This window comes from Poecilia latipinna, unplaced genomic scaffold (assembly GCF_001443285.1).
Source record: "Poecilia latipinna isolate Pla-1442-1.1 unplaced genomic scaffold, P_latipinna-1.0 Scaffold651, whole genome shotgun sequence".
NCBI classification, from domain to species: Eukaryota; Metazoa; Chordata; class Actinopteri; order Cyprinodontiformes; family Poeciliidae; genus Poecilia; species Poecilia latipinna.
Genome location: NW_015113267.1, coordinates 19336 through 45064, shown reverse-complemented (window position 1 = coordinate 45064; position 25729 = coordinate 19336). Strand labels below are relative to the sequence as shown.

The 25729-nt window shown below is 41.3% G+C and overlaps 1 protein-coding gene across 1 annotated transcript; it reads right to left on the bottom strand.

Moving 5' to 3' along the window:
- On the bottom strand, positions 1-25522 carry LOC106954382 (leucine-rich repeat and fibronectin type-III domain-containing protein 4-like). Its single transcript, XM_015043851.1, has 7 exons — positions 25367-25522; positions 24471-25085; positions 24212-24374; positions 20476-20646; positions 19199-19360; positions 17526-18260; positions 1-2596 (listed from the first exon to the last, which is right to left on the bottom strand). Exons 2-7 carry the CDS (start codon positions 25057-25059, stop codon positions 1297-1299), a joined length of 3120 nt encoding a protein of 1039 aa, XP_014899337.1. The 5' UTR covers positions 25060-25085; positions 25367-25522; the 3' UTR covers positions 1-1296.
- Between the last annotated feature and the right edge of the window lie 207 nt (positions 25523-25729).

Below are 25729 nucleotides of genomic sequence, written 5' to 3'. Positions count from 1 at the left end.
TTATTTTTGAAAGCATTAAGAGTCTCTTAAGTGAGTCTTTGAGTGAATGTTAGTGATTTTGTAATTATTTTTATCAACATTCATAAGTTTGGTTTTAAACTTTGAACCCATGTGGCACAAATAAGTCTAAAAGTCACACAAAATGAGTTTGAAAATTAGATTTTTTTTCCACCAGTTTGTGCTCTCCGACGATGCTACGGTGCTGAAAGTATCCATTTGATCTCTAAACGTTGCATTTCAGTTTGGATAGGACACCTCTTATCATAATTGTGCAAATTCCTGCTTTCTCCAGCATGCCCAGAAAGCACTAAATGTGGTGTTCTTCTTTTTTTCTTCTGTTTTTTATAAACTGATGGTGTGTTACTGGATTGACCCTGTCTGCAAATACACATCCAGTCTCTGCTCCACCAACACTGATGTGGCCATTACCACGATTCCTTTCTTTCCATTACCCGACATGCAGCATGATCTTCTTTTAGAAATGGACACTCACATGTTCCATCAGGCCTGCGTCTCCTCCATTTTGTAATCCATATTGACTTGTGATCTCGATATTTTTCTTTTAACATCTGCGGTCCCACTGCCTCGCTTTTCCACGCCCGTATCGATTGATCATGTCCGCTGCACCAGGCTCTGTATTTATACTCCTGTAATCCAGAGGCGCACACGGCCTAATGCTCCTCAGCCGGACACATCTTTCACACTCGCTGCTTCTTTTAGTTACTGTTTTTTTATTTTTATTTTGGGAAAAGGCGTCTCAGAAAGGTGATCTGTGTCGGAAGTGAGAGCCAGAGTAAGGCAGCGGCCTTCAGACGCAGCTGTATTGTTTCTGATCCAGTTTAAATCCACTGGATGGTGCTTGTTGAGTTGGTGGATGGGTGGACTCTGGAGAACCGCAGCTTTGTTGCTTTCGCTCACCCTGACTCCGCCACATCACCTTTATTCTGATGCTTTTTTTATGATTCTTGATTAGATTTCTTTGCGGCTGCATACTTCTCATATTGTTTGCCCCTCTTTTTGTCTAGATTTTTGATTATTCCTCTTTTCATCTTACCCAAAGTATTTAATTAAACATTTTCCTTCCCATCTTCTATGTAATTTCCTGGACTTCTTGCTGGGCAAATAAATTGGCTGTGACTCAGTCTGACTCCTCTCCTTCATTCTGATCCCACCTCTCTTATTTTCCGCTCCCCTAATTTCACCTCTAATCACCGTCCTGAATCACCGTCCTGAATCACCGTCCTGTCCTCAAGCCTTTATCCGTCTGTAACGTTTTCCTGCTCTGCCTTATCCAGACTATACCACGCTTTCCTCCAGGTCTTCACCACCTTCCTCCTTCTCCTTGCTCCTCTCTTTTGCTTTCCCACCGCTCGTCCCCGTGTTTGAGTTTGAGTTGGTGGTGTTATAGGCGTGGATGTACCCCCGTTTGAAGTCGGGGCCCCCGAGGCCCCCGATGCTCTCGCCCTCGTCGCTGGTCGTCGACGAGGCGGCACTCGTCGTCGACGCGCACTGCACCAGCATCCCGTGCAGGGACTGACTCCGTCTCGTCCAGATCACGCTCAGCCGCTTGGCACAGCTCACGGCGCCGTAGCGCCTGGCAACAGTTGCGGCCGCATCGGTTGCTAAGGCAACAGAGGAGCCCATGTCGAGCGAGTGTCGCCGCTTGCCAACAGTCCCACCGGCGGGGCTCAGAGGGGAGACGGGGCTCTGATAAGCCTGCGAGGAGTTCCATTTGTCCCTGCCTCTGGGTGTGATTCTCCAGTCCAGCAGCTCCGAGTCCCTCAGGGGGGCAGCCAGGGAGAAGCTGGCTCGGTTCGTCAGTTCTCGCTCCAGCCGCGGATTTGGGCGGTCCCTGGAACGAGACTGCCGGGGCAGCGTGGACGAAGGGGAGGGGGAGTAGTAGAGGGGAGTTCTGTCACTTTCTAGGTTGTGCAGCAGTGCCTTCCTCTGCCTCACCACCAAGGCCATCTCGCTGCCCGCCCCCGTCGTCGTGGAAACCACCCCTCCGGCTGACAGGAACTGCTCCAGGTTGACTCTGGGCTTCGGCCGGGGCTTTGGGGGCAGTTTGGGAGGCAGAGGGGAAGCGGAATCGGCTCCGTCTTTCTCCTTGTCCTTGTCTTTCTCCGCCTCGCCTCCTCTCTTGGAGGGCAGGCCGTTGGGAAGGACCACCATCATCACGTCTCCAGAGCCGTTGGACTGGTAACACCCGCCCCCGTTCCCCCCCTTGTCCCCACATCCGACCCCTCCGCCCTGGCAGCAGGCCCCGCCTCCGGCCTCCGTGTTGCCGTTTTGACAGAACATGTGGTCGCCGTGGTTGCAAACCCGATGGCGGACCATGAGCGCCACGGTAAACACGAGCAGGGTGACCACCACGACGCCGCCCACCAGTATGGTGAGCGTCCCGCCCAAGAAGTGGGCTTGGAGCGAGCGGCACGCCGGGTACACGTCCTTGGTGGAGAAGGAGGTGCAGCCCAGGACTTTCGTTGCAGCCAGTGAGGTGATTGTGTCGTCAAAAATGGCCAGCACACACAGGTTGTAGTCCACGCCAGAAACCAGGTTCTTCAGCAGGAAGCGGTCGCTGGTGGATGGGAGGATCCTGCGGAGAGATTTCAGAGAGAAAAGCTTTGTTACTTCACACATATACTTACTTCAGATGGAATAAGGCTGAATATTAGAGCAACAAAGTAGAAGACAGTGTAAAAACAGCAAAAGATTGGTTCTGTTATTAGCAATAGAACAGAAAATGAGGCTTTTCTTGGTGAATACACAAGGGGATATAAAGGGAAAAAAACTGCTCATTTGTAGGGTAGTTGATGCCCATATGTGTTGGCAATCGTATTAAAAACTCTGTGTGAAATCGATATTAAGGCATGTGATGGAGCCGTAATGTGCAAGTAGCTATTTATGTTTTTATCATCTGATTTTCAAGAGCGAGAACATATTGATGCATATTAAACTACAAAATACATTTAAAAAAAAAAATTCACAAGACATGCATAATGATCCCCATACTGTTTTTAATTGGATAAAATAATTAACACAGCTGAAATATGTTTCATAACAAAACTGAAATAGAATATTACAAGAAATATGATTAATATATTACAGTATGACTAAAACAATAAATATTACCGCAAGTAACCATTGAGAAAATATTACAACTAATAAAGAAATAATAGAACTAAAAAGTAATGAAAAAATGAATTTAAACAATTTAAAGAGAGAAGCATGGGAAGGATTAAATGTGAAAATTCAACTAATATTGCCATTAATTGAAGATTAGATGCAATTTAAACAAATATTAGGAAATAGTGGACAGGATGAGAAATAAAAGACAAGATGTAATTCTAGATTTAAAAAAGTGCATTGAAAGGAATAGACGAATAAAGAAGAAAAATTGCAAATATTATACTGATTTAAATTTAAATTAAATAAAAATGAAATTAAGATAAGACAACAGACGAAGTTAAGTAAAAGATTTGTATTTTAGAGAGAGGTTAGCTGAATTGCTTTTAACTCTGCACTTAAACATTGTAACATTACTTCTCCATATAGAGACAGCTGAGCAGTTGGGTGATGTTTAGATCCAAAAAGATTGAAAAATCAAGTAGAATATCCTAAAGTGATCAAACAGAAACCCAAATGTCCGAATCCCTCAAAAAAGGCCAGATGAAAAACACGGGGCTCAAACTGTGCAGGATAGATTATTGGTGAATATGTCTGTAAGTTAAGTGTCCACACTGTGCTGCTAATGTTATGTCCAAAAGCAGAGCTTCCTCTGCGATCGATGCAGATTTTGTCTGCGTGAGTTGGAGCGTGGAGGGGTTACAGAGAGAGAGGAGTTTGACCCTGTCCTCATTTTAAGTGCTGGAGCGAACGAGTGGAGGAGAGGTGAGCTGAATGGATGAAGAACTGAGGGCCCTCGCTTTGCATAATTTGTATTTAGCTTGCTTCAGGACGGGAATTGGTCCATTGTTTGTATTTAGAAGAGCAGAACAAGCATGTGTTTTTTTGATGAGTATGTGTGGGAGACTGAAGCCCACCTCAAGCACATTGTTGCTGGTTTGAGTTTGTCCTCTGCAGCTTTAACCCTCTTGTGTGGGAAAAGTGTTTTTTTTTTTGTTTGTTTTTTTTCCTCCTCCTCTGCTTTTGTCTCCATTTTTCTTGGCTTTCTCCTGCCACATCAAAGAGCTTATTTTGTATAATGTGTTTCTAGCCATTAAGTCTCTCCTCAGACTTGGAGTTACATCCCGTAAATGCCATTTTGGATGACTGACGCTCAGGGAGCTTCTCCTTTAATACCCCCAGCCTAACTCTATTTAAAATGCATTCAAAAATAAAGACAGAGGACAGCAGCAGATTTCCTTCGCTTTTAAATTGGGTGTAATTACCTTCACGTAATCAAGTTTTACAAATGAAACCGGTCTGATTGACGCTTCTCATACATATTTATGTTGGTCTTGATGGGATGATGGGATTTGATGTTTAATAATGCAGTGTAGCTGGGAAATCAGAGGCGCCTACTTTCAGGCACGCTGCAGGGCAGATGCATGGATTTCAGGCTCTGGAACGAATATCGATCTCTTCTGCGGCTTCAAACCTGAAAATGTCTTAAGCTGGTACAAAGGGTAGAAACTATCTACGTCACGTTCAAATAGTTTTTCCAGAAAGTCTGAAATGGCTGCTGTCTAAAAACAGATGACACTGATAAAAGATTAAACTAAAACTGCAATGTTGTTTTAAGAGTTTAATGGACAGCATGACCTGCAGGGTTTCTAATCAATCTGGACTTATAGTTCTAGATCAGTATGAGAAAATAAAATTAAAGGGAATATTTGTATTTTCAGACTTCAACCAGACACCATCGTCCAAAAGCGTTGGTATCAAACTCCACTTCTCCAGTGTCTTTTAACTATTTATGATATCAGTTTCAAATCTCCGCCTGGATATTTTTGCTTATTTTAATTGTGTTTTAAATGTCTTGAGTAAATATATTTGCCCATTTATCCAAACAACTGAAACTTTCAATATCTAGCCATTAAGTGCACAGTTATTTTCGCAATTTACCGTCTCTTAAAATAATGATCTTCAGATTAATTTCACTACCTTCCACGGTGGGGGAGAAATTACCGTAATAACCTGATATTGGCTGCAAAGTGCAACGTCTCCTCTTTCAGAAACCGTTTGAATTTTTCAGATAGCGCAACGTGTGGCGAATTTACGGTACTGCAAATTTGGCTGATGCGTTCGGTCTGGAAGGGTTAAACATTTAGATATCTCCAGACCAACACACCTGAAAACAATTTACTGAATGTTGTCAGGTTTTACAAACTCCTGCTAATCTCTAAACTATTTGATTTGTCTGTGTGAAATAAAGACTGATTTTAAGAATGCAAAGAAACCAACATTTCTTATGTTGCCATAGATTCCCTCTTTGTAGAGCCACACATTTACTCAACCACTTGGTGAAAGCTCATTATTTGGTTTTGCAGTGTACTAATTTCCCTGAAAGCATATCTACCTCCAGTCTCTAAACACCAAATCCTCAGAAGATGAGACACGTTTTTCTTTCAAAGAGGAAACACTGACCTGAAAATCAGCTTCCCGGATCAAAGCAGACATTTAAAACTAAACATGAAGACAAGACGACGCCTTTGAAAAGATGTGCGTGTTTTAAATGAGGAAATCCAGTTGCTGGTTTGTCAAAACAGCACTGGTAAAAGTGGCTCTTGTTCCATTTTCTTAGATTAATTAGTTCCCTCAACTCTGCCTCTACACAAAGACCTTTTGTTCTTCAAATTGTGTGGCAGTTCTGTGGAAAACGGACACCAATTACACTGGGAAGCCCAAAACATCAGAGGAGTAACTAATATTAGCAGGGAAAATAGAGCACAGACTCAGTTATGCTTTTAGAAGTTGTCAAGTCATGGAGGTACCGTCTCATGTGTCATGGTTGGGAAAACTCAAACTGAGAGACTTTAGGGCAATCAGTTGGTCTAGAGGATTGAGTTTCCACTGTAAAGCCCAGTGGTGGGGAGTGGTGGGTTTTCCAGCACGAAGAGTCCGAAGTGAGAGTGCTGCTGCCTCTGTTTATTCTAAAACATCAGTGGTGTCGGTTCATCCAGAACCTTTATGCGAGTGTAACTGACCCATGACACTTGACCCTCCCTTATTTGATCACTGACAGGTGTGATGGGCTGAAAGGGCAAAGCTTTTAGCGTAAAGTTGCACCAATCGAGGCTTTACTGGCCAGAATAGATTTATGGTTTTCTTTGAGGCCCAAGCTGCCAGTTCGGGTTTTGACTGATTCCAATCATCTTTCCACAGACAATAACAAACATCGACCTTAAGGGGAAAAAAAATAATGCTGCATATTCCTTGGTAGAGTTAGAAGAGTCGAATTCACCAAAACCTATTGCAGATTTATCGCCTTTTATGCAATGAAGCATTTGACCACATCTGATTGCCACAGCAGGACCTGTCTGCAGGTTTTCCAGACTTCAAGAGCACATCATTTTCAGCACATAACAGGAAGGCTTGAGTAAAACAAAAATTATCCATCCTTTGGTTCTAGAAAATGGGTAAAATATAAATGAAAGATTTACAGATGCCAGTGATTGGAAAACAACCTCAAAATTCGGATTGGTGCATCTCTGATTTTACATATCGATCAAGGAAAAATCGGCTGCACCATGTAAATGTAGCGACACGTAAACCAATAAAGACACTGAGCGCAATGTTCTTCACAAAATATAGACAAAAATGGACTGGCATCAGATTTTAGTAGCTGTAGGATTTCCCTTTTACTACAAGCTATTTCTCCCGCGAACGCTAGATTTGTAAATTTTTATTTACTCAGAATGCCCTACACTATTGTCCGAGTTCACTTTTTTGATCCGCATGACAGTTCGATTACGCATTCACATCTCCCCGAGCGAAGTGGACTTTCTGGACAGATGGACTAGAGTTTGGTTAAAGCGGACTAAACAGGGCTGGTGTGAATTCACCCTAAGACAAGTCTGGTTTCTCAGGATCTCATTGACAAGAGTTTAAGCCATAGGAACAGTGCCGCTTTAAATATTTGTTTGGCAAACTGCAATGTTTTAAAATCTTGCTGTGGTTTGATGCCTCCTACCTGAATTTCCTAAGTTTGCCCCAACATTCAGTCAAAACAACAATGAAAGTTTCAGACAACTGCTACAAAAACAGCAGCACCCAGGTTACCAATAAATTAAGAGTGGATTGTAATTCCTAACATTTTCACCCTTATTTATCTTTTATTAATCAGATTTTTTTTATCCTTTTGTAATCCAACATATAGCATCTCAGACTACATATCCTTGACATCTTGTTCCTCTCTCTCTCTCTCTCTCTCTCTCTCTCTCTCTCTCTCTCTCTCTCTTGAAAGACTCGATTTCTGCTTGTTCTAAATGCTCTGGCAATTCTCACTGGTCTCTTCCTGACCTCCAAGCTTCTCTTCGTTTTAGTCACTGTGCTATATCTCTATTAGCCTGAGCAGCAGCCATGGTGCGTGATTCAGCATCCAAGGTCACTCTGGCTCTGTTTGTCTTCCCTCTGCTCTTCTATATCAGTTCCTCTAAGTGTCCCCAGTCCTTTCTCATCCTTCGCTTTATCTTATCGCCTTGTCTTCTGTTTGCTTTGCATCCTCCCTCCATCGTCGCCACATATTTCACATCGTCTTCTTCTTTTATGAGATTGTGAATCACTCCCCTGCTAATGTTTTGTTAACCTGTATACTGGCAATGACAAATGTAGGGATTTCCATTGAAATATACATGAAAGTCATGCATCTTTGATGAGCCGATTTGTTTTGGTGCAGCCATGTTGTGTGCATACACACCCTGGACAAAAGGAAATGATACTCGACTAAATCCTGAGAGCACGTTGTGGTAATGTCACCTTTTGTTGGAAATCAGATTAAGCAATTTATTTCAATGTTTGTGGCAGATTTTATTGTTCTCTTAACCTACACAGAGTGCAGGTCTGATGCTGCGTTTCAAATTGTTGTTTGGTTAAAGCAGACAAAAAAAAGGCATGCACCATGGAAGAGTCTGTTTTGTTGTTGAAGATGGTGAGTGATTATCTGAATCCAGGAAGAAGAGGAAGAGAGTTAAAGCCAAGGAAATGAAGGGGGGATGTTTTGGCTCGTCTTTCTCTTCCTCCGGTATTCTCCTCACTATCGGAGCCGAGTCTGGTGGTCTGACACCTGACAGGACCGGGCCACAGAGGAGAGGGGAGAGAGAGCAAGTCTAGGAGGAACAACAAAGCAATTATCTCCTCGTCTGGCTGACATCTATACCGCTCCCGTTTCCTTTTCCTCATGTCACTTCCTTTGTCCGTTTACCCTTTCCTCTCTTTTTGGGGTCTTGATTTGTTGAACTGCTAAATGTTTCATTGGCTGTCTTCCTTGATTTAGTCTGTAGAGACCTTCTGTTTTTCTTCATCTGTCCAGACGTCAGTCTTTTATACCTCATTTTGGGAGGTCTTTTAGTTTTCCCCCGTCTTTTCAGTTCTTTCTGATCCAATGTGCACTCTGGCTGTTTTCCACTCTTGGGGAAGATCGATATTGTGAAAAGTTCCTTTGCTTTAAAGTCTATTTTTTAAGGAGATGCCAGAGAAAGTGCTGTGGTGACTGTTTTGTTTTTACTCGGCTGTATAAATCAGAGTAACTTTGCCCCTCCTCTACTTGTTGCTCTGCTCTGTCGGTAAGCAGAAAGCTTCTTCACTTCTCCCTCTTATACAACACAAACAAAATCAATTGATTGGTTATTCCAGTTATACACCAACCAGGCAGATTCACAGCAGATCATTTAAATCTTTCATACCTTAAGTGTTGCCTGCTTAGTCCCCAAAGTATTCAGGTTTGAAACAGCTCCACATGAGTCTGTACCTGCCTGAGGTACATTTGGAATCTGCTTTGAAAACCAAACATTTAAAATGACTGCAGTCAATCTGCTGCACGAAAATGTGGTCTAGTCAATCCAATAAGTATCCATGTTGTAGCTTATTTTGGGTTGAGTAGGTGTCATGTTTTCTTGAGTCAACAGGTCCAATTATCCCCAAAACAAATGCAACAAGAGTGACGTTTTGATGATATACAGTTGAATCAAATTAGACGACCATTTTTCTCAATAAATCATCAAAATACTTGCCTCCAAAAACACCATGGTACAACTTAAATACATGGACACAAAATGGTTTAACATTTTGACAATGTGTTGGGGAAGGGGTGAGTTAACACGGAACCTGGCCTCCATGATTTGGACCTTAAATGCCCACATTTGAGGAGTTTAGAGGACGGCTTTACACCTCCAACTTTACACCTTCAGGAACATTTTTTGCACATTGTCCACCTGCAAGACGACACAGGTTGTTCTTCATAGGCATTTTTCCCAACAATGCCTATGTATCGCATCAGCCACAGTTTTCCTGCAGAACAATGGTCAAACCAGGTAATCTACTCGCACTGGTGAGTCCGCCACCACCCGTCACCAGTCTACCACTTTTTCTCACTTTGGACTCTTTCTGACAGATTCTGACCAGGAAAACTCCACATATCTGCAGTTTTGGAAATGCTTTGGACCAGAGTAGCAGCAGATAAAATTTGGTCTTCATTAAACTCACTCAAATCCTTATGCGTGCCCATTTTTTTGCCACCCACTAGCACGTCCCACACTGAGGCGATAATCTGTGTTATTCACTTTCTGTCGTAATGGTATGCCTGATTGGTGGTGTTCTACTTTTTTCTTAGACTTTTGTGCAAATACAGCTAAAAAAACATCTTTTTACTCTGAGTAAACCGGCTCATCGCTAATCCTGATTAATTTCGGTGTCACCACTCAAGGCCTGATTTAGTTCTTGATTCTCATCTTTTCCTGAGCCTTATTATCCCTGATCTTTAATGTTTCTTTAAAATTAAACCATCCCTCTTCTCCTTTCTGATTTTACATTTTAATGCAACCTGACATGTAGATGAGAACTGGCTGTCTCCATTTCCCTGTCATCTTAAGCTTTTGATTTGAGTCGACACAATTATTCATAAAGTAATTTAACACTTAATTACATCTACCTATAGGATCCGTCTCACCACAGCTTGGACCCCTTCCCTGCACTCATTTCCTCCAGTTGTTTTTCTGCTTCCTTTCCCTTTTGCATCATCGTCACTGCATGCCTCGGCTCTCCCCCCCACCGTTTTATCTCTCCGACACATCTCCGTCAATCCGTGCCTCGGCAGATGCACTTATCGTGTTTCCTGCATAATTTCTTGTTCTTGTTTCCAGGCTCATGCCCGGCTAAATAGGGACGCTCGTATCCGAATCCCCAGTGGTATTACATTGGACGCCATAGGGTGTTGTATGTCACAGGAGACGAAACAGAAGGCTGCAGCAATGAGGGGAAACTTGAACATGCCAAGACGCTTTGCAAATATGTGCATTTTTAGTACATTAATAACCTCACGCATTACTCTGAGTGCCAAATATTAGTTCGCTGTTGTATAATTAGCAGCAGAAAATGAGTGCATTGCATTTCATGTAATTTTCAGGTTCTATTTCCTTCAATGCCCTCCCCTCCTGTGACTCATTAGCCCTGTTCTCCACCGTCTAGCTCTCAGCATGCTCCTTTTCTGTGCATGTCAAACTTTCTACCTGCTCTTTTTAATTGTGCGTCCCTCTTTATTTTAAGTCTGAACCAATGTGCTCATTATTTCATAAACTCTGCATGATTTCTCCTCCAACTTCCCCTTTCTCGTCGGCGCTGTGATCGTTCCCGTTGCCGTTAAATTGTGTCCTGAACTCGGCACTTTTGAGTTCTCCACAGGAAGGTTGATCCCCGTTGAGACCTGGGAGGAACTGGATGGAAGTGGGTTTTAAAGCCAAGTCAAAATTTGACTTTCCAGCCTTGAACTGCTCTTATTGGCGGATTGTTCATATAAATTGGTTCAGATCTTATTTCCCAAAGGGTGCTTGGAGGAGAATATCCATACTTAAAAAACATGAGTACAATAGAAAGCAACAGAGTGCATATATGGGATATTATACACAAAGGGGTTGGAGACGGTGGCACATACAGTAACCTTAAATGCGTTTCCCAGAATGTTGCTTTGCAGCACAATATTGGTATGAAGTGGAGGAATATGCCTGTTTTGGATGAACTCTAAGCAGCTCTTCATTGCTATTGTCCTGATCTAAAAGTAAAATCTTTGAGTCCTAAGTTTCAAATCACCGCCTGGATATTTTTGCTTTTCTTAATTGCACACAGTTCTTTAAATGTCCTGCGAGTAAAAATATATTTGCCCATTTATCCTTAAAAACTGGAACTTTCAACATCTAGCAAGTTCTTTTCGCAATTTACCACCTGTTGTAACCACTCTGTGATTATGGCGGGGGTGAAATTACCGTAATAACCTGATATTGGCTGGAAAGCGCAACGTCTCCCCTTTCAGAAACCGTTGGGATTTTTCAGATAGCGCAACGTGTGGCAGAAATACGGTAAAGCAAATCTGGCTGACAAGTTTGGTCTTGAAGGGATAAACCTTTGTCCTGTGCCTTGTATCTATTTAGTAGAGATAGATTATAATAAATAACATCGATCACCTGCTGAAGCATTTATAAAATATCAAGGACTTTAATGCAATGACAGATTAAGCTTCTTGCAATTTGAACACATTTTGCTTTTAACCCCCTTGGTTCTCATGCACCGTGTAACTTGGAAAACATATCCCACAGCTATGAAGCACTGAAGCCTTCAAAACCAGCTAGCTCTGCCTCCCTCCACTGTTTTAATCATCTGTATAGATTAACTGAGGGACATTTAAACAGATTTCCATTTAACCAGGGGATTGCCATCTGTTCTCTTGCTGACCAAGGACCACCAAGGCGTGGTGCTGTAACATTGTGACAGAGCTCCAGGAGGGGAAGCTCAGGTGCCATCATTGAGGGTGGTGGGATGACGGGGTGAACGGCGTCCAGCAGGTGTGTGGCACCTGGCACTGTCACAGATGCCATCAGAATTACAGAATCCAGGCTAAAACGAAGGCTGGAGTCGTGTGGAAAGAGGCTGACCTTTAAAAGTGATTAAATCTGCCACTCACAGCGTGCTCTGCTATGCTCTGCAGTCTGCGTAACTCTTAGTGTTCTCGTTTTGCTCAAACTGTCTTGCCACTCGCTTTTGTTCCTTGCTTTCCGTTATGAAACCCTCTGTTTTCTCCACTTTCTCTCTGTGCCTCGGGCATCCGTTGCTCAATTCAGATGGGTTGAGTTTCTTTTGCCACATTCTAAAGCAGAAACACAGCAATATCTGTATAAATCTGTTTCAGAAAGCTTTCAGTCCTATTCTTTCCATTTCAATTCATAAGCCAGTCTTCCTTTCATCGACTTCTGTTTTTCCTGGTTTACCAGCTGTTGTGTAATGCTGCAGTTGGCTCTTCCACGTCGATGACGGGAGATAAATCTATACTGTAAATCCCCTCCGGCATTGTAGTGGGCTTGGTTTCGTTTTAATGGTCCCCACTTTGATTTCCTCTTTATCTGTTCAGACTGATTTTCCTATTTTCTTCTGCTTTGTCAATCCCTTTGTCTAATCCCCAGTTTAAAAGTTGAGCTGTATTTTCGATTCATTTCTGAAGTTTGTGTCTTTATACACCCGTCACCCCGTCTTCTGTCTGTCTTGTTGGTGGCAGCTACTGTTTGATCTGTTTCCTGTGAAATGGTCCTATAACATAATGTTGTAAAGCTTTAGCAGGGGTCATATATTTTGTATTTGAAGCCAGGTGTTTTTGGATGCTTGCCGAACGCCATACATGTCTTCCTGCTTGTTCCGATTTAAAACTTCACCTCTTGTTTTATGCCTTAGTGCACAACAGAAACCAAATAAACATCATTTAAGACCGTTCAGCACATATCCTCCCATTATAGAGCTGATTTTTGTTTTAGTAGCTGCAGTGTTGTGTGCAGAATTAATATGTCAGCTGTTTTCATCCAATCGTTCACCATATAGTGCTCTGTTCAGCAAGCTAGCAGTTTTTCTATTGCCCTTTTAAGTGCACAGTAAATTTATGTTGTTTAAGAACCAATAACAGACCAGACGACTTTCTGAGCAGATGGACCACGCTATCGATAATGCTAGCACCCTTGTGCTACAAGCACCGGCACACATGCAGGAAAGGTCAACGGTCCGGGACTCAAACCTGTCTGAGGTCTCTATGGTTCACATTCTCTACAACAGGCGCCACAACCGCCCCAGCACTCTGTTTTTAACGTGACTGCAAATGGAGGATGTTCAAATTCAAGGTCTGGATCTTTTGAAGGATCCAACCAATCTGGTCAACGTAGGTTTGGTTCTTCAGCGACTAAAGAACCCAGCCTAAGACCGGAGGTGAGCGGTTATGAAACTGGATGAGCTAGCCTTCAGAGTTATCCCTTACCTCGGTGTATGCGCTCCGTTGCCTAGCAACAGTTAGTGCTGAACACCAGCTGGTAAAAATGGAGCTCAGTCTTGTAATATTTTTTTTTTTTTTACAAAAATTATATTCAAAAATGTCTATGCAAATAACAAAAACCTTACACATCAACTGCCTTAAGCTTTTAATACACTTGTATTTAAAACTGTACAAGTATAAGTATGGACAACAGGTTTATGCTAATGCTAGCACAATCTTGCTAGCACATTGCTAATTAGAACACACTAATATTTATTAAATTAGTTTGCTAATGTTGTCTCTCCCACTATTATGCTACTGGTAGCATGCTAATGTTATTACCAGCACATTCAAGTCTTTTAGACCCTTTAATTTGCAATGCACTCACCCTAAAGTAATCGTTGTGCACACTTAGAAAAGCAGAAGTGGATAAAACCTCTGAGGTAGCCTGTGCTGTGGTCAAATTTGACCCTCAACGTTAATCTGTGTGCTACGACTTCATGCATGATGTCTTTCAAACTGCCTCTGACAAAGCAATTTGGAGACAAACAGTCAACATGGACACAGAGCTTAACACTCATCCATCCCTTCCTCTGTAACGAGAGCAGTTGTTTGGTGGGCTCTAAGACAAGATAAATGTGTCATCATATACTATAGCACTTGCAGCTTTCCGCATAAAACATAGCCTTTATCCTGCTACTTTGAAAACTCTGTTTTTTTTCTAGTTAAACCTCAGATACCCCCTTTACTAAACTTAAATATCTGCTCTGTTTGAATTGTCTTGGCTCGCCATGTTTATCCCTTCTTGGCCATCTTGGTTTTCTTTCTCTTCAGACTGTATGTTTGAGGCATCACTTCACATAAAGCCCAAAGCTGGCTCCTTTAAAGTCTTTACTTGACACGTCTTTGTCTTTAAGAGGTAAACTCAGCCTGGGGAGACGCAATTCAACAAATACCTGCTCAACACACATCTTTTGTGGATTTTTAGCTTTTGCCAAACCTGAAAGTTAAAAGCTTGTGAGAGAACCGAGGAAACAAATTGCAGGCGTGAGACTTTAATGAAAAAGGGTTTGCAAATGTGGAGGTTGTTTGCTAATTATCAGAATTCATGAGCATTTTTCAAGGTCATGTTTCACAATCAATGTTATAGCCTTTGTTTGCAATTTAGTAAAATGTTTGCTCATTATTTCCATATGTTGTCCTTTAATTTGCATTGCTTTGATGTAACCTAAGCAGCTCGCTAATGACCTACTGGGAGCTTGTAAAGAGTCATTAAATTTTAGAATTTCTGATTAACTACAGTCATGATAAAACTGATATACACCTTTTGTGTTCATGCTGAGCTTTTACTTTTCAGAAAATAGTAAAAATTCGGGTCTTTACCAGGTTGTGTAGTTGTTTTAATCAAACGAGTTTACAACAGAATTGTTGAAGACGCTGCGTGTGACGTCTCCATCAATATATCCCAACGATTTGGAACCGCATTTAGCAGCAATAAACTGCAGCTCTCTATAGCTGCTAAACAAACCCATGTAATCACTCCTCCTCCACCGTGCGTGACCAGGTAGAATAACGTTTCTGTGCCAGTGCGCTGTGAGATTTCCTCCAATCACGGATTGGTCCAAACGTCAATGATTTGGTCTGTCCAGATGACAATGTTTTAGAAGTGCTGCAGTTCAGTTTGAAGCAACGTCTCAAAAACTAAATCGTGGTGCTATTTTCTTTTTCAAGAGACGAGGCTTTCTCCTGTCAGCTGTAACAAGCTATACTTGTTGAGTGTTTCACTAATTGCTCTGTCAAAAACTTTAACATCTAAAAGGCAAACTGAAGCCTGCAGAGTCGGGGATGGAGCTCTTGGGGTGTTTTGTAACTCCTCTGAGCCATACAATCTAAGAAAATTGCTTCAGGGAGACTGGAAGCTGTCATAAATGTGCTCAACTTGTTAATAATCTCTCACTGTAAAACAATGGACTTTGAATGGTTTCAAAATGGACTTATAATTCTTCACTGATTTATTAAGCAGCAGAAATTGCTTCTGGAAGGTGATGGTTGACCTTCGTCCACCTTGGCGTTGTTAGCACACACCTGTATTTTTCAGACTTTCACACAGGCTGCTATTCTTACTCCTAAGCGTGGTTGCTGTTTAATAAATGACATGGAGTCTGTTTTTTTTCACCCCAGCAAGTTAAATTTTAAATAATTTTAGAAACTGGAGAAGTCCTGATCACTTTTATTTTGTCTCCATAAATAAAACCCCCAAAATTTAACGATTTCTTTGTACTTTGTTTTTCGTTTAGTTCAGCCCATCTGAGGCATTTTTGGCTTTTTAGGGCTGAATATTGGTTCTTTTTCCATGTTTATCCTTTAAAATAGTATTTTTTGAGATAATGGACTTGTAGTCTTTAAAGATGCTTCACATCTTCTGGCATATTTCATTTCCAGTTCAAACCCTACTTCTTCACCTTGGTTTTTTTTTTGTCATCTGTTCACACCTTTTCTTTTTCTGAGTCTATTTTAGGAGGTTGCATTTAAATCTCCCTTTTTCTATCTTCATTTTCTTGGTTTGTCCTGAAGGAGCATTTTGGGTCCACCTCCTCTCTCTTTCCCCTCAGTCCCTGTCAGTTTGTCTTCTGTCACCCATCCCTTCCTTATCTCAGACTCTCCTAAGGTGATTTGAGCGCAGCCTGTCATCTATCTTCCCTCACTCCCTCAGTCTCTCTTCTACTCCCCCTGAGATCTCACAGCCTTCATTTTTACCTCATATTCACCTGACTGTCCCTCCTGACTCTAATTATAGCTCTTCCATTTATTTTTATATTCCCAATCAATTCACTGTGTTCTCTGCCTCCTCCAGTCATGCAGTTACCACCTCTTGCCCCTTTCTCAGTCCTCCTTGCTGCTTAATGCCTTCTTTATAACACCTAAGGGGAGCGACAGCGAATGCCTCTAATGGTGCCAGTTGAAATCCAGAAAACGAATGCTGTTGGTCTCGCCCCTCCTCGCTGCCTCAGCTGCTGTTTCCCACTAACAACGGTTCCATCATTTTAAAGTTTCATCAGGCTCTGCTTGTAAATTCAGAGGCAGTAAACTCGAAGCACAGACATAATTCATGAACTTGGAAGTGGTATTGAACATGTAAGTACACCAAATAGCTAGAAGCCACTCTATAAATCTAGGTGCTTGTTTCCTTCTCCCTCCTGAGTCAGGTCTTGTTTCTGTCTTTCTGTTTAGCTCTAGATTTTGGATTGCAAGGTTGGCAATTTTTAAACTAAATATATTTAGTTTTTAAATAATAATAAAAAGACTGGCATCCAGTTAGTTTTGAACACATTTCAATTCTGAAAGTTTTTACATTTTGTCACAATTTAGTGTGACAAACTGAAAAGGAAGTTAGTGTTGCTTGCATTTTTTCTCAGACCTTCGGTGCATTACAGAACCACCTTTCAGTGCATTTGTAGTTCATCTTTACTTCATCAAGTTACTGAAATTTTAGTCTATTAGTCAAATTATTGATTAAAATGTGGGGTGCCAAAAAAGATTTTGGTCCCATCTGACAAAACAAAAACCATCACCACTTCAAAATATATCATATTATATTGATCTATCAACAATCCAACAAAATGATGAGACTAAATAGGAAATTTGTGGATATTAAGACTTCTGCACTGTGGTTGCATCTGCAGGCTTTCATGTTGCAGAACACGCTTCATAGCGCGCTCTCCTACCTTAAAACACCCTTCTTAAATTATTCATCCCCTTGTAAATCCCTTTCTTTGCTCATTTATGTCCTGTAACTATTCACCTGTAGGGTTTTGGTGTCACACAGTGATGGGCATAAATTATTTACTACCTTTGCGCCTCCATTTCCTCATTTGAGCTCACATTCATCCGTCCCTTGAGCTGTCTGCTTGTCAGTGCAGAAAATGAACAGTTTCAATGTAAGGGATAAATATTTAAGGATCTTTGAAGGTAAACAGGCTTCATGTTTTTTATGGATAGGCTGGCAAGAGTTGACTTGAACATAAAATATCAAAACTGAAACCAGAAGAAAGGCTCTGATTGCTGTTGAATATAAAGACCAACTTACCTGTAGATGAGGGTCTCGTCGGCAGTGCAGTTGTACTGTATCTGATACATCCACACAACGTACGCTTCGGACAAACGTCCCAAATCCCACCGCACCTGAGCCGAGGTGGAGGTCACTCCCTGTACTCCAACCATCCTGCCCTCCTCCTCGCCCCCCTCGTCATCCTCCATGCTTCCTCCATCTGCCCTCTCTCCCTCAGAGGATTTTCCGCTCTCTCCTTCGTTGGCCTCTCCGTCTCCTAAACTCCCGTTGTCGGACTCTGCTCCGCGTCCCGCGCCATTGTTAATCCCTCCGTTTTTCCCTGTGCTGATATCCGACGAACCTGGATCTGTCCGTAAAATCCCATTGGTCGTACTCCTGTTGTTTTTTCCGTTAACGGCGTTTACCCCAGTGTTTCCACTGACCCCGCCTCGGTGAGGCAGGGGAATTATTTTCAAATCCACCGTGGCGGTAGCTTCACCTGCTGCATTTATCGCAATACATGTGTACGCTCCATCATCCCGGGCCACCGTCACCAAGATATCCAGAGTCCCGTTGCTAAAGGAGCTGGTCCGGGAAGAGTTGGCAACGATGCGATCGTCTGGAGAAACCCAGTGGACTATTGGCTCAGGGTCTCCAATGGCACGGCATTTTAAAGTGGCACGCTGTCCCTCCAGCACCCACAGCTTGTGGGTGTGACGGGTGATGAGAGGTGGTTCGCACGTAAACTCCTCCTCTGGGATTGACCAGAAATATCTAGAAGACCAAAGGAAGAAGGAGAATTATTACCTCAGAGAAAGTTTCAGCAGACTCATGGAATAGTCTTTAAAGTTAATATATTGAGGGTCAAGGAATATTCAGCTGTATGAACATGTAATGCTACACTTAGCAAACACTAATTAAGGACAGATGACTGTAACAGAGGTTCATTTTCTCTGCTCACACCGCAAAGTTATGTTTTCTAAAAGGTCATGGTGGACTTTTAGGTTACAGTCTACAACCTGGAACATGGAGGTTACATTTCATGGGCAAAGCAGATACTTTCCTAGACCTTAGCAGTTAATTTGCTGAAATAATATTTTAAGTTCAGAGAAAGTCCTTGGAAATGTACCCAATAAGATCAGATAAAGAACTAGGAAACCCCTCATAAATTCATGGGAAACTTCTAGGAAAGTACCTGGTAAGTTCATGGAAAAGTCCTAGGAATATGCAGGGTAAGTTCCCAAAAAAGTTTCAGTTTCTTGAAAGTTCTAAGAATACATCTGTTAACTTCTAGAGAAAGTATTATTAAAGTACCTCTTAACTTCTAGAGAAAGTCTTAGGAAAGTACCTGCTAAGTTCCAAAGAAAGTTTTAGGAAAGTGTCTGTTAACTTCTAGAGAAAGTCTTATTAAAGTACCTGCTAAGTTCTTGAGTCCTTAAAAAATACCTAAGTTCTTGAGAGAGTCCTTGGAAAGTACATGCTAAGTTCTAGAGAGAGTCTTTGGAAAATTTCTTCTAAGATCCTGAGAAAGTTTTAGGAAAGTAGCTGGTAAGTTCAGGGGAAGTACTATCTGATTCAATTAGTCATAAAAAGTCCATGAAAGTACCATGTACATACTACTCAGGCTCCAGAAAACCCAACCCAGGCTAACTCAGAAATGTTTTTTGTTCTAGAACCAGCATGACTGATCCATCGGCGTGTTTAACTCCTACCTTCCAGCCAGGTGTGTCGGAGTGGCGCATGTCTCCATGTCGTCCCCTCTGATTAGCCTCCTCAGCCACAGCAGCTCACAGTTACAGTGGAGTGGGTTCCCTCCAAAATTCAGGCTTATGACAGCATTGTAGGGAGTTGGACTAATCGCTCCCGTCTGTGATCTGGTGGGAAGTAAAATGTGTGAAAATTGTTTGTATTTCTTATTTAACTTACTATATTCTAGTCCCCAGGTGATTTGGATGTTTGGCAAATACTGAGAAAATTATGACTTAAAGTTCCTTTCTTACGGTTTCCAAAGAGGCAGATGAAAAAATTACATCAAATTACATATTTACCTTATTTTTTTTAATTAAGCACTCATTAAAAGTGCCATATTAATTATAATTGGATTAAAGCAAGAAATGGGTGCATTAGGCAGCATATAGATTAAACCTTCAGCAGCAAATGAGATGTTGCTTTCAGTGACTACATTCTCAAATGTTTTTTTAAAAGTACGTGCTGCTCAGTTGGACCAAGACCAAAGTGATGGAAAATTTGTTGGCTAATGTACAATCTAAGCCAAGGTACATTGTTTTAATTGAAAAAAATCACGAGGCACATCACCAACCAAAAACGAAAACAAAGATACTCTGTAGCCGCCTATATTACATATATAGTCATTCTTATCAAAGTGTCTTGAATAGGAATCAAATAAACACACAAATTTATTTTTATCATATTTTACATTTCTTATTTCAAATTGCACTTAACATGTCCACTTCAAAAATACACCTGAACACCTGAACAGTGCCACAACACTGTGGTGTGTGATCACTAATTCTCTTGTTTTAATGTAAAATGCTCTGTACCTACTGCCATCTAGTGATAATAAAATTACATGATTACGCCACTAGTCACTACTACAGCAAAAACACTCAAAGATGGCGTTATTTGGAGATAATTAATTCGTTTTCAAAAATCTTTTAAGACCAATTACCGTATTTTCCGGACTATGAGCGCCCCATACTACAAACCGTACCTTCAAATTTTTTGAACACCTCGCTCACGGTGCACTAGTATGCCGCATCACAGTGGTTGAAAAACACTGATCTAAGCTTTTGAAGCAGCTGGGCATGGTATAGTTTATTTTAAGCTAAAATATTAAAACTCATCAGGTTTTTGCTTTGCAAGTCAATGTAGGATGTCACCATAGCAAACACATTCAAAAACTACATTCAGTGTTTTCCCACAGAAGCCTTTTCCTTACAGAACTGAAAGGAGAAATCTTAAGATGTACCTTGCAAAGAATGGATCAGGTGGCAGAGTCCTGAGCCGGTTGGAGGTCATATCCAGCCGCGCCAGCTTATAAAGCTCTCCAAAGACTCCTTCTGCTATGTGGTCTATTAGGTTATGGTCCAGGTTCAGAGTGTGGAGACTGGCCATGTTTTGAATAGACTCCCATGGCACCCTGTAGGAATAAGATGATATTTAGAGGGATTCCAGAGAGACTTTTTCAAAAAGTAAACTTTGCCATGATGGATGCTCATCTGAGAGGGAAAAAATGAAAGATTATCTGAAACTAAAACTGGTCTCCTTGATGGTTTCCTCTCCCTCGTGGGCGGATTAACACAATGTAAGATGGTAATTTCTTTAAAAGGATTGTGATTAAATCAGCTGTGGTTCAGAGAAGTGGCAAAAACTGCAAAATTTTTATGAGATGTTCAGATTTCAATTCACAGCACAACTTTTATTACAGTTATTTAGCACTGTTCAATGTTTTCAACTTACAACTGAGAAATCAGACAGCAAAACATGAAGGTAGCTGTTCGTGGCGTGTTGGTGTCACATTTTGCTCCTTTCTCAGAGTTTTTTCTGTAACTGTTTTTGTTCAGCTGGGCATCATTTGATGACAAAGAATGGTAAAGTTAAAGGATAATGAACAGGACTGCTTTTGGCAAAGACCAAAGCCAGTTTTGGTTGTTTTCACTAACTCCGTGTCTCCAGCATATCATCACCATCGTTCTGCAGTTGTGAATGTTTCCACATTGTTCACATACGAGAGGCAACGGGTAGCTTGGAGAAAAGTGTGCATTGTGCTTTTAGCTTCGAGTTCAGGAATCCATTAGCTCTGGTATTTTTCTCCCAAAACCTTTTGATCTTGTTAAATTTAGCCGATCATACATTTGTCAGTACAACCTTTGAGACTGTAAAGCTGTTCTGCTTTTGAAATAAAACATAACTGGTATCAAATACTTTGTGAGAGATGCTCTTGATCAATTACGTCAGAGTACAAATAGCCAGTCTCATGGACCCAACTTCATGCATTTAGACATATGGACTTGATGAAAATGACCTGATAAACTTCAATCTAAACATCAGAGTGGAAATTTAAGTGACTTTTAACATGATCTACTTGTTTGTGCCAGAGGAATTGGTCTGAGTATTTCAGAAACTGCTTGTTTATCACACTCGAGCAGAGCTTCCTTTTGTGAGTGGTTGTCCTTCATGTCCACCGCATTGGGACCCTTTGGTGTAGCCATCTTGAGTGAGTTCATGCTAATCACTCTAATCCTCTATGGTCACCTGATCTCAGTCCAGTTGAGCACTTCCAGGTGATTATTATGGATGTGCAGGCGACAAATCTGCTTCAATTGCATCATCTTTTCAAAATGGACTAAAATTACTGAGAAATGTTTTTAACAAAGTATAATTTCTGAAGTTGTAAGTCTGTCAAACCCAGTCCTACAAATGTATACTTGATAAACTGTCAAGTGAGTGTACATATAGTTTATTCAAAGAGTACATTTTACCAATCTTTTTTAAGACTTTGGCAGTTCACCTTGGATATCAGAGCTGCAATTTATATCAAGGGAATGAATCCAATTTCTCTAGAGGAATTTTTTGATCCCAGTTTTTTTCTTTTCGTAGCAACGTCTATAGATGCTTCAGTGTCACCACTACAAACGACTAATAGCGGTGTTCGCCTTCTCTCCTCTGAGAAAATCACTTTCCAGATGTCCCAAACAAATTGGAGGGGCGTTAAAAGAAAAAAAATAACCTCGCTTCAGTCCTCTGTACTCCATTCACTTGATGATTTTCTTGGACAGATTTGGCTTCTTTTTTGACACCTAGCTAGCATCTAAAAGCCGCTGCCTTCCTTTCTTTAAACCAACTGCACCTTTCTCTTTTGCATTTCTGAGTGTTTAATAGGCGCTCATATTATTAGCAGCAGTGCTACTCCCAGTGAAGCAGTTTTAACGCAAATGCAAACATGTTTTCTTCCACTGCTTCCTTTTACAGCCACTATTCTGCTCTTCTAATTCAATCAGAATGACAGAGTGATATCAGCTGCTCTCTCCTCATTAGCACTTTCCTCTGAGCTAACAATAAGATCACTGAATTGATGCTTGTAGTTCATTTTGGAGTAGTGCAGAAACGCAGTGCAGATGAGTTGGTTTTTATCAACTTTTTGCAGTCATTTCCATCACGTAGCAACCTAATATCATTGCAAATTACCATCATATAAACCCAAGCTGTAAATTGTCAATGGATTTTTTTTTTTTTTTTTTTTTTTTACAAGGCTTGTTCATTTGAAAGTGAATTCATCAAGAACATGAAAATTCAGTTTGCGCGTAATAGGGTCACAGGGTGAAACTTCTACCTTGATAAGTCGGATCTGAAGAGTTTCTTGCGTGACTTAACCCGTTTCCAGAGTATTTTTACCCATTGTGGGAGAGTGTGACACGGATTCTTCAACGCTCAGAATAGACTCCTTAATAGCCACCGAGTGATTCAAGCAGCAGCTGCTTTTCTGTTCAGAACTGCAACTCTGCACTTTCAAGGTTTGGTAGAGGCCTCAGAAAGGCTGCAGTGCTCATCTTGGAGAGACAATTGAAACATTTTAATGACGACCGACAGCCGACTGCTGCTAAAATGATCTGCATTGTGTGCTGCTTTTGGAAAGAGGAGAGGACTGTGATTATTCAGCCAAACTATTTAGCCCAGAAGAATAGCGAAGCTGTAAAAATCATCCATTGTTCTATAATGACCTTAGCAAAGTATTACATTGTGCACTCAAGTATGAACCGTATACAGTATCCATAGTAATGTATAGTCATTCAGAGGAGTGAGCTTCACAATGCCTTCATTGGAGCCATAACTGAATCGAAGTGAAAGAAAATTATAACCTCATCAAAATTGATTTAGTTTTCTGAGCTCTCAGTCATCTTCTGGCCTCAGCAGTTTTAACGTTGCGTTCATAACAGTCTTCACTGACTCAGATGTTACTGGCTGTTGCTATTGTGCCTTTGGATTCTGGAACCTTTTTTATTGTTAGTTTGGATCCATATTGAGACCCAGTTGAGGAAAAAAGATATTGTTAGTCCTGTCGATTGTGTAACATTGACAGACTGTGTTACATCAAACTAATGTGCATTAATAAGCTTTATCAGCTAAAGCTTAAATTCTCTTTACCTTTGAGGGGATTACATTCCACATGTAGAGAAGCAAGTAAATTAATCAAAGATTTATTTACCATCAATGACAAACATGTTTATTTACTTCTGACATAGAAGAGAACAAAAAAGAAACTCAAATGAGATTTTGTTAAAAATATCAGTCTTTGCAGGTAAAACCATTTCATGGTTGAAGCTGACATTTCTTTAAAGTTTTCAAATGTCTAATCATTCTATTCATTAATCAGAGTTTAACATCTTAAAGTTTTACTTTATGGGTTATTTCAAAAGCTTGAACAGGATAATTCATGAAGTGAACTTTGCCACACATCGACAAGCAACAAATTTGTTTTGTCCATGACACATTTTAGAGACTAAGGCATAAGAAGTTAGACGAGATCAAGGCCATTTTAAGAGAGTAAGCTTAAGGAAAGAAGTTCTTGTGTGTGGAAGGTGAAATCTGTCTTAGTTTAGATGGTGTTATCAGATGTAGCATGAGTATTTCTGGAAAGAGCCAACTATCGACAAGCCTGATGTTAGGGAATATATTTTGATTAATAAAAAAAAAGAAAAACTTGCCTCCGAAGATTATTGTAGGACATGTCGAGGTCCTCTAGAGTGAGCAGGAAGTCATCAAAAGCCTCGACGGAGACTTTCACCAGCTGGTTGTTGTTGACTATCAGGTGTTGCAGGTTAGTCAAACCTGCAAGGTCCTTGGGTCCAATCGTTGTCAAGCGGTTACCTAAATAACACAATGCCAGAATAGTTCTCCTGTAAAAACGTACTAAATTAATATTCTTTACTGGAGAACTTGGGGGGAAAACTGATCATGGCTTACCATCCAGGTGCAAAGAGCGCAGACTTTCCAGGTCAGCAAAGGCCATAGGTCGAATCAGGTGTATCGTGTTCCTCGACAGTGTCAGATCAACCAGTCCGGTCATGTTGACAAAGTCATTCCCGCCCACCTCTGTTATAAAGTTGTCTGCGAGCCGCAGCTCCACCGTTCGCCGGTCGACATGCGGCGGCACGAAGAGCAGGCCCTTATCGGCGCAGAGCGTGCTGAGCGATTCCGATAAGTTTCGACACACACAGTGGAACGGGCAGGCCGAAACGACGCCCCACGTCTCCCCTGCTCCGATCAGAGAGGGCAGCAGGCAGCATGTGACCAGCGTGAGCCAGTGAAACACCGGGAAAGTGACGGATTCTGGAAGGGTTCGCTTGGTAGAAGTCCTGGGGCAGGCACAGTGGAGGAGGTGGGATGAGGAGGACAGTGATGAGATGAATAGAGGGGGGAGAAATGAGAGGGAGAGGATGGATGAAGGGAACAGAGAGGGAAGTGTTGATCCCTCTGCTTTTTGTTTTGGGTGGAGTTGTGTGCGGGGCAGGTGCAATTGTCTGCATGGATGGAGGGGTGGGGGGACAAGCATGGTAGATCGCCTGGCTTTCCACAGACCTGCAGAAACGGAGAAGAGCAGAGAAAGGAGACATACATTTTAGGATCACGTTGATTTTTTTTTAATAACTCTTAAATGTGATTTTATGACAAAATATTAGCATTTGTTCAGTGCTTTTTTTCTTATTATTATTTATCCTTTTAAAATGCACATAAGCATAAATGATTTTTGTTTCACAAGATAATAATCAGAGAAAGCCGTACCATCATGTTGACATATTTTCCCACACATTTCATACATTCGCCAAGTTTTCTATTCTGGATTGCTTTCTTCCACTTACTCTGACTCAACAGGACTGGAAAGAAGGCTTGTTTTGCATATTTACATGCTGTTGTAATTGCCACTCTGAAGTTGTATCCACTTTGTTCCTCACGGAGTAGCAGAAATATCCCATATTTTCAAATGGTACTACAATGATTGCTGTAAATTGTGTACTTGAAGGCATGCGTCGTTTTCAAACTGCATGTTCACATTACATACCAGTCGCTACGTAGTCCGCTAGGCAGTGATTACATTTTTTGTACCCTGCTAAGGTAAAACTCTATATATGTAGCCCTTCTATGATCGTCTCAGGTCCAGCAGGTTGACTTCACGACAGACACACTCAGGTTCACTGTATTTATCCCAACAAAAGAGGAAAATA